At 46.3% G+C, this 16268-nt stretch overlaps 1 protein-coding gene across 1 annotated transcript in view; it reads left to right on the top strand.

Moving 5' to 3' along the window:
• The first annotated feature begins 2749 nt into the window (after positions 1–2749).
• The window catches only part of KCNQ3 (potassium voltage-gated channel subfamily Q member 3), a 365166-nt gene continuing 351647 nt past the window's right edge, over positions 2750–16268 (top strand). The window contains exon 1 of the mRNA XM_023222961.3: positions 2750–3707. Within this exon, the coding sequence (XP_023078729.1) occupies positions 3322–3707 (386 nt within the window). The 5' untranslated portion in view covers positions 2750–3321. The remainder of the gene's footprint in view (positions 3708–16268) is intronic.

Raw genomic sequence — 16268 nt, 5'->3', positions numbered from 1 at the left:
CTTTTCAAGACATTTTCAAAGCCCCTGTTAGAAACCTAAACACTGCTTGCCATTGGATTATAATACTATCGAAGCAACTCCATTTCTTAGACTCAACTACCTGACAGTTTCCCTGTCATTGAGTTTAATTAGCTCAGTTATGAATTTGTTATTGACTTAACCTCATCTTTTATGGGAGGCATGAAAATAGCCCCTGCACCTTATCTTAAATTGTAATATTTGACAGTCTGAAGCTCCCACTAAAATGGAAGTCTCTTCATGTACCTGAGGATCCAAACTGTCATTCTGGGAATCTGAACTTTTGATTAATTATGCAATAATAAATTCTCACATTTTCTTTCCACATTCCTTGACTTGTTTTTTTATGTTTATCTAGTGAGCCTTTTTATTTGAAATACTGTCAAAATGTTTTTAAAGTCACAAGGAGCATAAAGGACAGCAAGACTTCCTAAGTACAAAGACTTTCACAATGGTAAAACGAAACCAAACAAAAATCTCACCCACAAACAAACATCGAATGCTTGTGTGCCACGCATTGTGCTGGGAGCTTTACACTCTTCATTCACTTATCCATCATTTATTCACGCTGTCAACACAGATTGAGAACCTGTGATATCACAGACACACTTCCAGGATTCAAAACCATGATGCTTAGTCCCTGCTCTTGTTTAGTAAGACAACAGTACACAAGTAAACAGAATGTAAATATGATTATTTTTGGCAGTGATAAATGTAATGAATGAACAAAACAGGAAGAGACTGAGGGAGAACAGCAACTCTGGAAAAGGTGCTCTGAGATAAAGGGGAAGGTTGTTTCCTGGTTAGTTGGGATGGAAGTAGGACCGGAAGAATACACGTGAGTTTGCTGTGTTGGGCATAGCAGGGCTAACACGTGGGCAGGAGAAGGCTTTGTGGTGCCCAGCTCCCATTTGGAGATATTCTAATCCAAGTAATTGCCTTTCCTTGGGCTTTTCTCCTTTCCAGAGCCTGCCGGACTGGTTACTTACTCCAACTCACCGCTGAGCATTAATCTACTCATAGACTTACAGGGGTCCTACTGTGCACTGCCACGTTTCCATGTGCTATTTCAACTATAATCCTCACAAAACCCATCAACCAGTGAACAGCATTTTCCCCTGGGGTTCTTGTCACAACTCTTCCCGTTTAATATTAAGTTCCCCTACTACAGTCTGTTTCTGGACAAACAATTCTGTTGCACTGAGTTTATTTTTGTATCGATCCCACACTGTTCTAATGATTTCATTCTTATACTTTAACTTCCTCTGGAAACTCCCCCCCTTCTTGATTTGGAGACCCCTTCTGAGATTCTCCCCTTTGACAGTCATACTATAGGGTGGTGGTTCTCTGACCCCTTCCCTGCCCCAGCCCATGCATTCCTACTCTCTTCCCTTCCTTCTTCCCTTCCCTGTCTCCTATGCTCTCCTTGGCTAACTTCTCCAGGCAAATCCAGAGCTGGTGTTCTTGCAGGCCTGATTCCTCTTTTCTTATACTCTAGGGATAGATCGTTGGCCTTGTTCACAGGCTCTCCCCTCACCCCATGTCTCTCACCCCAGCTGACAGACATGAGGTGTGAGAGTGGGAAGGAAAGGAGGCCCCAGGTGTCACGGGGCAGCAGGAATGGAGGCTTCTCCGATGGCGGTGGTCATGGAAGAAGTGCAGGATGCTCCTGTCCTTTGTCAGTGTCTTACAAGGTCTAGCCTCTGCCTGTGGCCTCACTTTCCTCTACTGTCATTAGGCTCAAGCCACCCTTCCCCTCTGCACCTGCTGTTCTGCTGTTTCCAGGGCTCTCTGCATATTTACATAGTTGCTCCCAGCTTGTCATTAGGGTCTCACCTCGAAGCGTCACCTCCACAATGAGGCCTTCCACGACCAGCCAGTTTAGAGAGACTCCTCCAATGACTATAGCACAGCACTCTATTTTGTTACCACATAGTATTTACCAATACTGGAAATTCTACTGTTAAAATTTGTCTTTTCATTGTCTTCCACCGGCTAGGACGCAGGTCTTAGGAGTGCATAGACCTCATATCTTCAGGACAGAGATCACTACCCTTTGCCAGGGAAGCTCATGAGGGGTTAGAGATTGGTTGAATGAATTGAAATTTAGACGAGAGAGGGAATGACTGGCTTGGGTGCAAGTCGGGAGCAAAGCAGGAACCAAAGATTCTGACTGCATTTCTTCAGTCCTCTGCCCACCCAGGCTAGTGAAGGTGCTATTCAAAGGCTTGGGGAGGAGAGGGTCACGGTATCCACCATGAACCACGAACCAGAGGGAAGAGGGAGTTACCAGCTTCGCTACCACAGAGCCGGTGCGTTCGCAGTGCGCCCGGCCTTGGCCAACCCAACAACTTGGATTTTACCTCTGAAGCCGAGGAGCAGGGGTAGGGGGTGAGGGAAATTCATAAAGCTGCAACCACAGAGCCAATGTTCGGTGGGAGACAACCCCCCAGTCCCTCCTCCCTCCCTCTTCTTTCCCCCGCTGGCTCCCGTCACGCCCCATCCAGGGGAAGCCCCAACGCCCACGCGAGCTCGAGGAGCCGGGCTCTGCGGCCGCCTAGCTCACTGCCTGGCTGTAACGGGAACGGCGGCAGCCCAGGAGATCCGGGGTCCCCAGACAATCAGGGGTGGGGGTCGGTGGGAAGAGGCGGGGCGCCACCGCCCAGGCCTCCCGCCGCGACGGGGCGGGACAATGGGGCCCCACCCCGGTGAAGGAGGGAGGGAGGGAGGCGGCGTGCGCTCGGCCCGCGGCGCGCTAGCTGCTGCTGCTGCTACTGCGAAGCTGAGGCTGGAGCGGGAGGGGAGGGGCGCGGGTGGGAGCGCGGAGGAGGGAGGAGGAGGCGGCGGCGGCGGCGCGTGTGGCGGGCGGGCGGGAGGGCGGCTGGCACCGGGCTTGTAAATAAACTGCGATGCTGTCTCGGGCTTGCCGGCCTGGGTGCCGCCGCCGCCGCCGCCCCGAAGCGCCGGTTCCAGGCTCCAGCTGCCGCGCGCCCTAGCGCTTCCGCGCCAGCCTCGCGCGCCCTCCCAGCCTCCCCGCAGCCCCCGAACCGCGACCCTCGGGGTCCCGCGGCTGACCTGCGCGGAATGTGACCCCCTGACCCCCTGCCAGGCCTCCCCTGCCCCCCAGGGGGTCCGCCTTTGCCTGCTTTTTGGCGGGGTGGGTGGGGAGGGGCGCGCGGATCATGGCATTGGAGTTCCCGGGCTTGCAGCAGCCGCCGCCGCCGCCTCGTTCACGCACCCCGAGCGCCCCTTCTTCCCAGAGCAGCAGCGGAGAAGGCGAAGCGGCCGGCGGGGGCGAGGCAGATGGGGCTCAAGGCGCGCAGGGCGGCGGGGGCGGCTGGCGGCGGCGGCGACGGGGGCGGCGGAGGCGGCGGGGCCGCTAACCCAGCCGTGGGGGACGCGGCGGCGGCCGGCGACGAGGAGCGGAAAGTGGGACTGGCGCCCGGCGACGTGGAGCAAGTCACCTTGGCGCTCGGGGCCGGAGCCGACAAAGACGGGACCCTGCTGCTGGAGGGCGGCGGCCGCGACGAGGGGCAGCGGAGGACCCCGCAGGGCATTGGGCTCCTGGCCAAGACCCCGCTGACCCGCCCCGTCAAGAGGAACAACGCCAAGTACCGGCGCATCCAAACTTTGATCTACGACGCCCTGGAGAGACCACGGGGCTGGGCGCTGCTCTACCACGCGCTGGTGTGAGTACCCGGCCGCTCGGGGCGCCCTCGGCGGCGGCGCGCGTGGGGGCTCGGGGTCGGGGCTGGAGCTGAAAAGTCTCTGGGGTTTAAAACCCACGGATGCTTTCCCGCTGAATGGGAGACCAGACCGTCCTCAGCGCGCGTTTCCGTGTGTGTGTGTGTGTGTGTGTGTGTGTGTGTGTGTGTGTGTGTGTCTGTGAGCCGGTCTCCGGGTGCTCCACACCGGGGGCTTAAAAAACGAAGCGTGGTTCCCCTGCTGATTTGGGCGGATGTGTGCGCGCGCGGGTGCGCATTTATGACATCTTCTCGGGGTGTTGGTTTGAAAGCTTAAAATAATTATGTGGGTTTTTCCAATTAATGTGAGGGTTGAAGAGGATAAAGCGGGTCCTCCCATGAGCGTTGTGTTTCTGTTTCGGGTGGATCCCTTCTGTTGGGGTCGCCACTGAGTTTAGTTGGGGATGGGAGGGGTGCGCACCACCCATAGTGGAGAGTGTGTGTGTGTGTCTGTCTGTTGCTTGCTTGTGCCACCCTTCTGATCGCTGGGTACTGGTACAAAGAAGAACCTGGTGCTGCTCTGACTGGGAGCTGGGACTGGCCAAAATGCATGTCTTAGGATTCCTTTTAGGGAAGTGAATGGGAATGTGTGTGTCTAAGCCTAGGCTGAGGGGCTGGGGCTTCACAGAGCCAGGAGGTGAGGGGGCCGGGGACTCTTTTGGCTGAAACATTCCTTGATTTGGGATCTGATATTCCTTCAGCCTCAGTTGCTGCTGCTTCTCCTGCTTTGGCTGGGCTAGAACACCAGAAATGTGAGGGGCTTGGCCTGGAGGTTTGCGCCCAGGCACTGTTCTCCTAGAAAGAATCTCCTTGCTGGTCCGGATGTAAATGCATGGCCAGAAGGAAGAAGGAACTCCCTCTGCACCTGCCACTGGGGATGGAAAATCCACCCGTATTTGGGAGGGGGGAGAGGATGGCGCGGGTGCTCCTCACTCAAGATTGGAAATCTGTGCTGTCAGCACCCATCTCGGAGCTTGCAGGGCACGTCCAGCCGTCAAGCTCTGCCTCCTGGCTCTGGTTTAGTCATCCTGATGGCTGCTTCTAGGAAGCTGTACTGTACCAGGGTTTTGGCAGGGAATTGCCTATGACCTTGGCAACACCCCCCTCCCCCTCCTCCTCCAAGCATTTAGCAGTGGATTTTCCTCTCTGTTCTCCTCCAGTTCACCCATGACTGCTGTGGTCGGAAGGGCTCAGGAGCCTCGGAGTTAGTTACATTACCTGTCTTCCTTGGTTGGAAACGTTTTTCCAGGTTCGGCCACCAGGTGGGGGCGTCCACACAGGACCTCAGACTTAGCAACAGGTTTCTTCAAGGAGGTTACCAAGCCGGGAGAGGGTGCCTTCCCGGAAACTAAGGAACCAGCAGGAAGGGTGGGGTGGGAGTAAGGCTTTTTCCCAGAAACGTGGAATTTGGTGTTTGTGTGAGTGAGTGTGTGTGTGTGTGTGTGTGAGTGTGTGTGTGTGTGTCTATTTGCAGGTGTTGGTCAGGATCTGGCTGGAGATACGGCTTAACAATTGTTCCTCTTTCATTTGCTCTTTTTAGGTGGCACAAAAAAGGATTAAAATACATTCGTCTCTCTGTCTCTAGCAATATGTTTAGTTAAATTGAAGTGAATACTGAAATATGTGATAGCTTAAAAAGGCACAAGAAGTTTGTTGAGTGCACACAGTCATACAAGGATTCACATGTCCTTTCACATGTACATCGTATCGTGTTCAGTATGTACTGACTGAAAAACCGGGGGGTCCTATGGAAGCATGTGGGCTCCCTCTTTCTTCTCTTCCCACCTTTCCCAGCCAGCACCTCCAGCCCTGCCTTGCCCAGTCTGGGGAAGGGAATAGCTAAAGCCATTACTGACTGAGCCTCAATTTTACTTTTTTCTAGAATTATTCCATCACCTGGAAGCAGATTTGATAATGCCAAAACCTGGAGCCGGTTTCCCAAAAAGGATCCGGGAAAATTTAAGACTTTGTGAGAGGGAAGTCAGTTACCTAGCTAGGAACTATATATGCAAATACATATATATGCAAATATGCAAATGTACTAATTTTATTTAATTCTCACACAGTACTATTAGGTGGAAATTATTATCTCCATTGTATAAATATGTGAAAACCTCAAGCGAGAAAATCACTTGTCCATGATCACACAGCTAAGGTTTCTGGAGCTCACATTTGAATGCAGTGGGTTCACTCTGTTTCTGAGCCCGGATTCCAGTTCTGACCCTCTTCCAACAATTGTGCGACCCTGGGTATTTTGCTGAGTGTCATTGAGTGCCCCTTTCCCCATTGTTAATGCAGGGCCGTGAGTAATGCCTTAGCCTCCCCTTGCTAGCTCTCAGCTGGCAAATTGCTAGAAATGGGAGTTTAGAATCAAGTTGGGGGCTGGTCAGAACCCAGGAACCCAGTGTTAGGAAACTGGAGGATGAACTGGGGTGGTGGTGGGATTGCGGATTCTGATAAATTGGGAGCCACACAGGAAAACCTGTGTTGAATTGCCATTGAGCTCCTAATATTGAAGCATACTTACTTAGTATATGCACAGTACATTCTTCCTGCAGCTTAGGAGGCAGTCCAGTCAAGTGAATATAACCGAAGCTTTCCTTGATGATTCAGGATTTTGAATTGAAATTTATGTTTTCAAGCATCCTTTATCTTGTTCTGGGCTGTGGCTAATGGTGCAATGGGTCCAGGAAATTGGGCTTACCATGGACCTACGATTTAGTAGATGCTTTTTTTTTTTTTTATTAAAATGAACCAGGTCCATGAGATGAGATTATTTTTTTCTCCTTCCTAAAGGTAGAATACAGGAAATACGGAAATCAATCAAACCCTTACCTTGCTTCTTTTGCCTCAAATGCTGTATTAGTCGGTTTTCACAGTGCTATAAAAAAATACTTGAGACTGGGTAATATGTAAAGGAAATAAGTTTAATTGATTCACAGTTCTGCATGACTAGTGGAGGTGTGGGGAGTGGTCTCAGGAAACTTACAATCATGGCGGAAGGCAAAGGGGAAGAGGAAGCCAGGCACATCTTACATGATGGCAGGAGAAAGAGAACAAAGGGGAAGAGCCACACACTTATCAAACAACCAGATCTCCTGAGAATTCTATCAGGAGAAGAGCAAGAGGAAAATCCACCCACGTGATTCAGTCACCTCCCACCAGACCACTCCCACAACATGTGGGTATTACAATTTGAGAAGAGAGTTGGGTGGGGACACAGAGTGCAAACATATCATTCTGCCCCGCTTCCTCCCGAATCTCACGTCCTTTTCATATTTCATGCCTTCCCAACAGTGCCCCAAGGTCTTAACTCATTCCGGCATTAACTCAAAAGTCCAAGTCCAAAGTCTCATCTGAGACAAGCAAGTTGCTTCTGCCAATTTACCTGTAAAGTAAAAAACAAGTTAGTTACTTCCAAGATACAATGGGAGTATAGGCATTGGGTAAATGTTCCCATTGCAAATGGGAGAAATTGGCCAAAACAAATGGGCCACAGGCCCCATGCAAGTCTGTAACTCAGCAGGGCATTCATTAAAAAAGCTCCAAAATAATGTCCTTTGATTCCATGTCTCCATCCAGGCCACCCTAATGCAAGAATTGGGCTTTCATGGCCTTGGGCAGCTCCACCCTTGTGGCTCTACAGGTTTCAACTCCTGTGGCTGTTTCCATGGGCTGGCATTCCGTATCTGTAGCTTTTCCGGGCACACAGTGCAAGATGTCTGTGGATCTACCATTCTGGGGTCTGGAGGATGGTAGTTTAGGCAGCGTCCCAGTGGGGACTCTGTGTGTGGGGGTTCCAACCTCACATTTCCTCTTGCTCTGCCCTCACAGAGGTTCTTTATGAGAGCTCTTGCAGCAGACTCCTGCCTGGACATCCAGCTGTTTCCATACCTCATCTGAAATCTAGGTGGAGGTTCCCAAAGCTTAACTGTTGTCTTCTGTGCACCCACAGGCCCAACACCACACAGCCCAAGCCCCACCAAGGCTTGGGGCTTACACACTCTGAAGCAATGGGCTGAGCTGTACCTTGTTCCCTTTTAGCCATGGCTGGAGCTGGAGTGGCTGGGAGACAGGACACCAAGTCCAGCAGCTTCACAGAGCAGTGGGGCCTTGGGCCTGGCCCAGGAAACCATTTTTCCCCCTTAGGCCTCCAGGCCTGTGATGGGAGGGGCTGCCACAAAATTCTCTGACATACCCTGGAGACATTTTCCCTGTTGTCTTGGCTATTAACATTCAAATCCTCATTACTTATGCATATGTCTGCAGCTGGCTTGAATTCTCCGCAGAAAATGGGTTTTTCTTTTCTACCACATGGTCAGGCTGCAAATTTTCTAAATCCTTATGTTCTGCTTTCCTTTTAAATATAAGTTCCATTTTCAAACCATCCCTTTGTGAACGCACATAACTGAATGTTTTCAGAATAAGCCAGGTTAACTCTTGAATGCTTTGCTGCTTAGAAATCTCTTCCACCAGATACCCTAAATCATCCTCTGAAGTTCAAAGTTCCACAGATCTGGGCAGGGGCAAAATGCTACCAGTCTCTGCTAAAGCATACCATGAGTGACCTTTACCCCAGTTCCCAGTAAGTTCCTTGTCTCCATCTGAGACCACCTTAGCCTGGACTTAATTGTCCTTATCACTGTCAGCATTTTGGTCAAAACATTCAGTAAGTCACTGGGAAGTTCCAAACCTTCCCACAATTTCCGATCTTCTTCTGAGCCCTCCAGACTGTTCCAACCTCTGCCTATTACCCAGTTCCAAAGTCTCTTCCATATTTTCTAGTATCTTTGTAGCAGTGCCCCAAACTCCAGGTACCAATTTCCTGTATTAGTCCATTTTCACCCTGCTATAAAGAAATACCTGAGCCTGGGTAATTTATAAAGGGAAGAGGTTTAATTGACTCACAGTTCTGCATGGCTGAGGAAGCCTCAGGAAACTTACAATCATGGCAGAAGGGGAAGCAGCCATGTCCTACGTGGTGCCACTGGATCTTGTGAGAATTCTATCACGAGAAGAGCAAGGGGGAAGTCCACCCCCATGATTCAGTCACCTACCATGAGGCCACTCCCGAAACGTGGGGATTACAATTTGAGATGAGTTTTGGATGGGGACACAGAGACAAACCATATCAAATGCCCATCCCCTACTTTCACCTGGTGACTCCACTTCACCTTGGCCCAGCTTCCCCAGGCATAGAATTTTGTACCTTGCATTTGATTGATCTCTGCTTGTCTGCCATGTTGAGCTGAGAGCTACTCGAGAGTGGGAGCTGCTTACTCTCCTGTAGCCTTACCACTCCCCAGCAGGCTGCAGAGTGCATGGTAGATACTAAGTAAGCATTTGCTGAATGGATGCATGCAAGAATTCTCTAAGGATTCTGGTTAATCAAGACTTTGCTTCTATAGGTTTACTATTATCACAATAACAGTAAGTAGTCAAAGCCAGCATTACAGGACTTTAATTATGAGAATAGTTCTTAGAAGTCCAAAAATGGACTATGGAGAAAGAAAACAAGATTGGAGACCATGCTTTAACTTGAGTGAGGGTGATCATTTCTCTGGTATTTTTAACCTTATGGCTGAAAGAGATTCTGATTTTATGAAAAACATGCTGGATTTGGAGTTCACATCTGGACTGCTTCATGTCTCTGTGACTTTGCAGGAGTCAAGTTGGGGATGACCTGTAAATTGAGGATGATTACGCTACCCTATCACAGGGTGGTTTTTAGGCTCAAAGAATAGTGTATATGAATGCAGTTAGCCCAACACTAGGCACTCAGTATACATTAGTTAATTCTGAATAGGGATATCCTTAAAAGTCATACATACCTGACACTGTGACTGTCCTGAGCTGTCCAGGGACTCCCCCTTCCTTGCCTGTTAGTGAAAAGATGCTGGCTTCATCTTGGCATTCATCTCATTTGGCACCGGATAGGCATCCTGCTGCCCTGACCATCTTGCCACAGCCAGCTGTGATCAATCACTCTCCTGTTGACAAACCAAGGGAAAATGATCACAAGAAATACCCACTGATTGCATTCTGAGGTATGCTGGCTCCAGGGACATCTGGCAGGCAAGACTGGGTAGTGAGACACATGGAGCCAGCAGCTGCTCTGGAACATAAAGGGCCTGCCTAGTAGACTTAGCATGTTGACAAGAAGATCTATTGTCTTCATGATGGAGGAGACACTGAATGCCCACTTAATGCTGTCAGTAATGCAGAGTCTTCACAATTTGGAGGTAAAAAATTTGGGCTTCCAAACTTGCTTGCTTCTTATAGCTGGTATGGTCTTGGGCAAGTTGCTGTATCTTTGGGCTTCAGTTTCTTCATCTGAGAAGTGTTATCAGTAAGTTATAGGCTCTTGTGGAGCTAAGAGCACTTTACATGGAAGAAACACTCAGTATTAGATATTTGTGTTGTTAATGTTAATCAGTTAATATTTCTTAACACTTTCTCTGTACCAGGCACTCTTCTACATATTAGGGATATAGAAACAAACAAACAAAACAAAAGGAAACAAAACAATCTCTGCCTAATGGAACATATACGCTATGACAACCTTGTTAATATTAGCAGAAGTATCAGAATTTGATCATCTGTCAACCTCCCAGCCAGAGCAGAATGAATCCCTCCAGCAGTATCTTAGCCATGCCTATACACTACAATTCATTACTGAAGTAACATCAGTTTTTCTCTAGACAATGCTGATGTCAACTATCTTGGCACTTCCATTTCCCTGACTCTATTTAGTTCATTCTCCTTTTCAGCTCCCATGTATAAATCTTTCTCATCTACCACTTGATGTTGGTCTTCTTAACCATTCTCAATCAATCCTCACCTTTTTTTCATCCCACTGATCTGTCTTTGCATCTCCTTCCTCAGTATTGCCAATTTCCTTCTCATTTTGAGAAGCAAGGATTTTGATAAGTTGTCATTCTTTATTCAGCAGTAAGAGCATGATCTTTGAAGTCAAACGTTGGTTGAATTTAACTCTGCTGTTTCTTCTGTGTAACCTGGAATAATTTGTTCAACCTTCCTGAATTTCCATTTCTTTATTTCTAATATGAAGATAATAATGCCTACCTCCCAAGGCTGTTGTAAAAATTGTTAAATTGATGGATAATATCTGTACATATTTATGAGGTACATGTGCTATTTCATTGCATGCGTAGACTGTGTAACAATCAAGTCAAGGTGTCTGGGGGATCTGTCACCTGGAGTATTTATCATTTCTGTGTGTTGGGAACATTTCCAGTCCTCTCTCTTAGCTGTTTTGAATTATACAATACATTGTTGTTAACTATAGTCACCCTTCTCTGATATTAAACATTAGAACTTATTCCCTCTGACTGTATGTTTGTACCCATTAACTAACCTCTCCTTTTCCCCTACTCCTGCACACTCATCCTTCCAGCCTCTGGTATCTATCATTTTATTCTCTACTCCATGAGATCAACATTTTTAGCTCCACATATGAGTAAGAACACATGATATTTGTCTTTACGTGTGTGGGTTATTTCATTTAACATAACGACTTCCAGTTCCATCCAAGTTGCTGCAAATGACGTGATTTCATTTTCTCGTGGCTGACTAGTATTCCATTGTGTACATATACCGTATTTTCCTTATCTGTTCATCCATTGATTGATCCTTAGGTTGATTCCTTACTTTATTATTGGGAATACTGCTGCAGTATACATGAGAGTGCAGGTATTTCTTCGAAACATTGATTTTTTTTCCTTTGGATAAATACCCAGTAGTGGGATTGCTGGATGGTATGATAGTTCTATTTTTAGTTTTTTGAGAAATCTCCATATTGCTTTCCATAGTGGCTGTACTAATTTACATTCCCACCAACAGTATGTAAGAGTTGCTTTACTCGGAATCCCCATCAGCATCTGTCATTTTTTGTCTTTTTAATGATAACCATTCTAACTGGGGTAAGATGATATCTCATTGTGGTTTTGATTTCCATTTTCCTGATAATTAGTGATATTGAACATCTTTTTATATATCTTTTGACCATATATATGTCTTCTTTTAAGAAATATCTATTCATATCCTTTGCCCACTTTGTAATGGTATTATTTGTTTTTTAACTGCTGAATTTCCTGTATATTCTAGATATTAGTCCCTTGTCGATGAATAGTTTTCGAGTTTTTCTTCCATTTAAGGGGTCGTCTCTTCACTCTGTTCGTTGTTTCATTTGCTACATAGAAGCTTTTTAGTTTAAAATAGTCCCATTTGCCTATTTTTTGTTTTGTTGCCTGTGCTTTTGAGGTCTCGGGCATAAAATATTTGCCTAGACCAAGGTCCTAAGGTGTTTCCTCTATTCTCTTCAAGGATTTTTATAGTTTCAGATCTTACTTTTAAGTCTTTAATCCATCTTGAGTTGATTTTTGTATATGGTAAGCCATAGAGGTCGTTTCATTATTCTGCATTGTTGTGAAATTTGAGATGATGGATATAAAACACCTAGACATGTCATCATTGGCATTTAGTAAATACTTTCTCTCTTTTGCTTCTCTTCTTGATCGTATCTAATCTGCTGCCTTCTTGCAACCCTCATGTAATCCATGCACACTCCCCTTGATCATCTCAGGTGGCCATCCGTATTGACCTGGAGGGTGAGCAGTGGCTCTATTTTACAAATGAATAAGAGAAGTTAGGTGATCTGCCCAGGCTCTTAAAGCTACTGAAGTGGCACAGCTGGGGTCACACCTGAGTCCTCACTCTTGTGTGGTGCTTCTTTCACCATGTCTTGGTCTACTCAATAGAAGAGTAACAAAGGGAGACCAGAACTGTTCCCTTCTGGGTCAGGAGTTTGACAGCTAGCTGCATTTCTGACAAATTCCCAGGGGAAACCAACGCTGCTACTCTGCTGACCACCCTTTGAGTAGCCAGGCCTCTCAAACCTTGGCATGCATGTGAATCACCCAAGCAAAAAGGAAACATAAGAGAGAAATCTGGCAGACTCCACCTGAACAAAAGTAATCAAACTTGTGTATGATGAGACAAACTAACCCATCCTTCTGGTGTAATTCAGTGGAAATGTACAACATACCTGCAGTGTTGCCTAAAATGATCTGAATCTAATCATAAAGAAATAATAGACTAATTCAAATTGTGGGGCATCCTGCTGGATATCTGGCATGGTCTCTTCCAAACGCTTCATGTCATGGACAAACAAACAAATAAACAAAAGAAGATGAGGAGAACTGTCTCAGTTAAAGGAGGCTAAAGAGACAGAACAGCCAAATGCAGTGCTTGATTCTTGATGGGTTCCAATTGAAAAAAATAAATAACAGAGGATATTATATAAGGATAATTAAGAAAAGTTGAATATGGCCTCCATGTTAGATAACATTATTGTATCAAAATTTCATATATGTTGAGTTTGATCATTTTATTGTGGTTATGTAAGTGGATGTTCTGTATTTTGAAGAGATGCATGGTGCAATAGCTAATGGTGACAAGTCATGATGTTTGCAACTTACTTTCAAATGGTTCAGCACACAGACAGACGATATGAGTGCGTGCGTGTGTGTATGCACACACACAATACACACACCCAGAATGAGAAAGAGAAAAAGAAAATGTAGCATACATATTAACAATTGGTAAATTCAGGTAAAGAGAATATATATGTATGTTACGTTACTCCTTTAACTTTAAAAAATCTTTTAGAAATAAAAAAAGTTACAAGTAGTTTAAAAAGAATAAGACTGAACACACACAAACACGCAAAGCACATATATGAGTCCAGATGACAGGCATTGCCCTCAGGTGATTCCAACACGAAGCCAGGCTGAGAACTGTTGGCTGAGCTGCATGGGCTTTCTTGGATTCATGGATTCTGTGTATAGACTTTCTTGCCAAACCTTGTGCCAGGCTGTTGAGGGAGATGAGCCATAGTTCTTTCTCTATGGAGAGAGAGACTGGAAATGACTAAATTGAAAGAGTCTAGCGAATGCAATAATAGAATGCAAATGAGGAACCTCAGGAGAGCAGGAAAAGGAAACATCACTGACCTTACTGTGTTGTATCAATGGAGACTTCTTCAAGGGAGGTTTAAGCAGCCGAGAATGAGATGAAGATACTACTGTTTGTCCAAGTGATGCCTGGTCTCCCTCTCCTGCTTGGAGAACAGAATGCAAATTTTCTTCAATTTAATGCTAAATTATTCTTGCATTATTTGGAAGCTCCCACTTTCAAGTTTATATTCATTTTTTAAAATTCCATAAATGTTGAAGTTTCATAAATCAAGCGTGATCCTATGGTATTTTCCCACTGATCAGGGTCTTTGCTCCTTTTTTCTCTTTGGTCTGGGTCTGGAGGTCTTCACAGAAAGCAAACAAGATTTGTTTCATCTTTTAACAAGTGAGACAGTGTCAAGGGAATCAAGGAAAAGGTCTTCAAATGTGGACTGAATAAAAACCCTTTTCAGATGCCATGCTCTGTAATTCTGGTTTTGGGTAGCCCAAGACAGCTCTGGGTTTGTCAGAGAACACTGGGTGAGCTTTCAGGAGAGCAGCATTAACTATGTAATTTGGACACTTCACTTACCATACAGTCTGCAAAATGGGCATTGCAATACCTGCTGCATATAATTGGTGTAAGAGTCACAATGTGTGAGAGAACGTGAGTGCCAGCATCCTGAGGTTGTATTTTCCTAAAGCTGTAGAAGGATCAGGTGGGCCCCATAATTAGGACCTTGTCTATATTGGGTTCAAACATCTGCCTGTGCACAAATTTGCCACATTTCTGTCTATGTTGCATCACCTGATCATCACTGCTTGCTTTTATTGGGCCGCTATTAACCGTATACCTCAGCACCTTTGTCTATAGGGATGTTAGCTTCCCCAATGTGATCACCCCTTGGAAGGACGAAGAGAGCCGTAGGTTTGGAGATAAGAAAATTGAAGTCAATGTGAAGTTTTGAGGCCCCCTCTGATTTTGCGGATGTCACAGGATGCACATCAAATCCCATCCACATTGTAGCCTTGTTGGATGGGACTTTTCATTCTGCCACAGAAGGGATAGAAGAGTTGTTTGAAGTGTTTTCTCCAGGGAACGAATTGGGTTAAAGCTCAAGAACAAGACTGCTTCCTGCATGTAGGGTATGACTAAGTAAGAGTGAGAACTTAAGCAGCTGGCTCATAGGGTATCCATACGTGGGCTCTGGCTGGCTTCCTTCTGAGGTGGACTTCTCTCTATACTGAATTCAGACCTCAGGGCTGGGAACCTCTTCTCCTCTCCATGCGCTCCTTTTTATGAGTCATGTAAAATCATCTGCACTCTGCAAGAGTGTAACAGTTGGGTTGAGCCCTTTAAAACCAGCATATTAGTAATAACTAATGCTTTTACATGATTTCACAGTTTATAATATCACCTTTTGGACAATATCACCTCTTGGGCAACACTGCCATCTGTTCAATGTCAGGGTAACCCGCTTAAACAACTACAGCAGGTGCCTGCTTGCAAATCACCAAACCTGGTTCTCCTAAGCTGGTGTCCTACCCAAAGGCAGGCAGGCAGGCTATGCATAGAACTTCTTTGTCTTTGACCCCTTAGGTTCTTTGTAAACTCATTACAGCAGTTTAAGTTTATTTCTACCTTGATGGTGTCTTCTTGCAGAGATGGAGTGAAATTTTATCCAACAAGACTTGAAAGTCCTGGGCTAGGATAATATACTCATCTAGCCCAGGCCATGTGTCCTAATGGAAAAATCGCTTAGCCCAATCAGACTATTCATCTCTCTCCTTCTGCCTGTCCCTACAGTCCCAGCTTCTGCTTCATCTCACTCCATATCAGCTGTCTTATGTATCAGCTATGGATGCTTCTCCCCCGGTAATGCCAGTCTGAAAAATGAAACCAGCAGTACTTAATAATCAGCAAGGCTAATCACACTAATCAGCAGTTACTTTGCAGCAATTTATGGGATTTATGGTCCCGGCACAGAGAGAGGCACTTGACAGCTTAGAAAAATCAGAGGCTGTTGGAGCTGGAAGGGAACTTTGAGAAGAGGAAACAGAGGCCCAGGGCCGTTTAAAACTTGCCTAAAGTGGTGCTGCTAAGGGGAGGACCCAAACCAGGTCTTCATGCAAGGCCGGCATCCATTCAGCCACACTGGCCTCCCCACGTGCCTCCAACAGCAGTGTGTGCCATCAGATGAGTCTTGTTTCCTCTGGGTTCACAGCTGCCTTAGGATCTAAGTCCAATCCTGTCTGAAGTGTAGTTTTGCGTGATGGAGTCTTTCACTTCATCTCAGAAAAGCTAGGGATATTTGTTCAGAGTGTTTTCTTTCAAGGGCAAGATTGAATGTTTTCTTTCAAGGGCAAAATGTGGACCACTCAGGGCCACATTTTCTTATTGATCCATGTGAGGTGAGGTGTTTGTTTATAAATGAACAGAAGGAGGAGTAAACATAGGTTGGGCTGAGGGATCAGGCATCCCTACATGAACTCTTGTCAAGGAGGGCTTCTCTTTCTGTGGAAATCCCAG

This window comes from Piliocolobus tephrosceles, chromosome 7, assembly GCF_002776525.5.
Source record: "Piliocolobus tephrosceles isolate RC106 chromosome 7, ASM277652v3, whole genome shotgun sequence".
Lineage (NCBI taxonomy): Eukaryota > Metazoa > Chordata > Mammalia > Primates > Cercopithecidae > Piliocolobus > Piliocolobus tephrosceles.
Note: the sequence above shows the minus strand (reverse complement) of the source record. Positions and strands in the feature narration are given on the sequence as shown.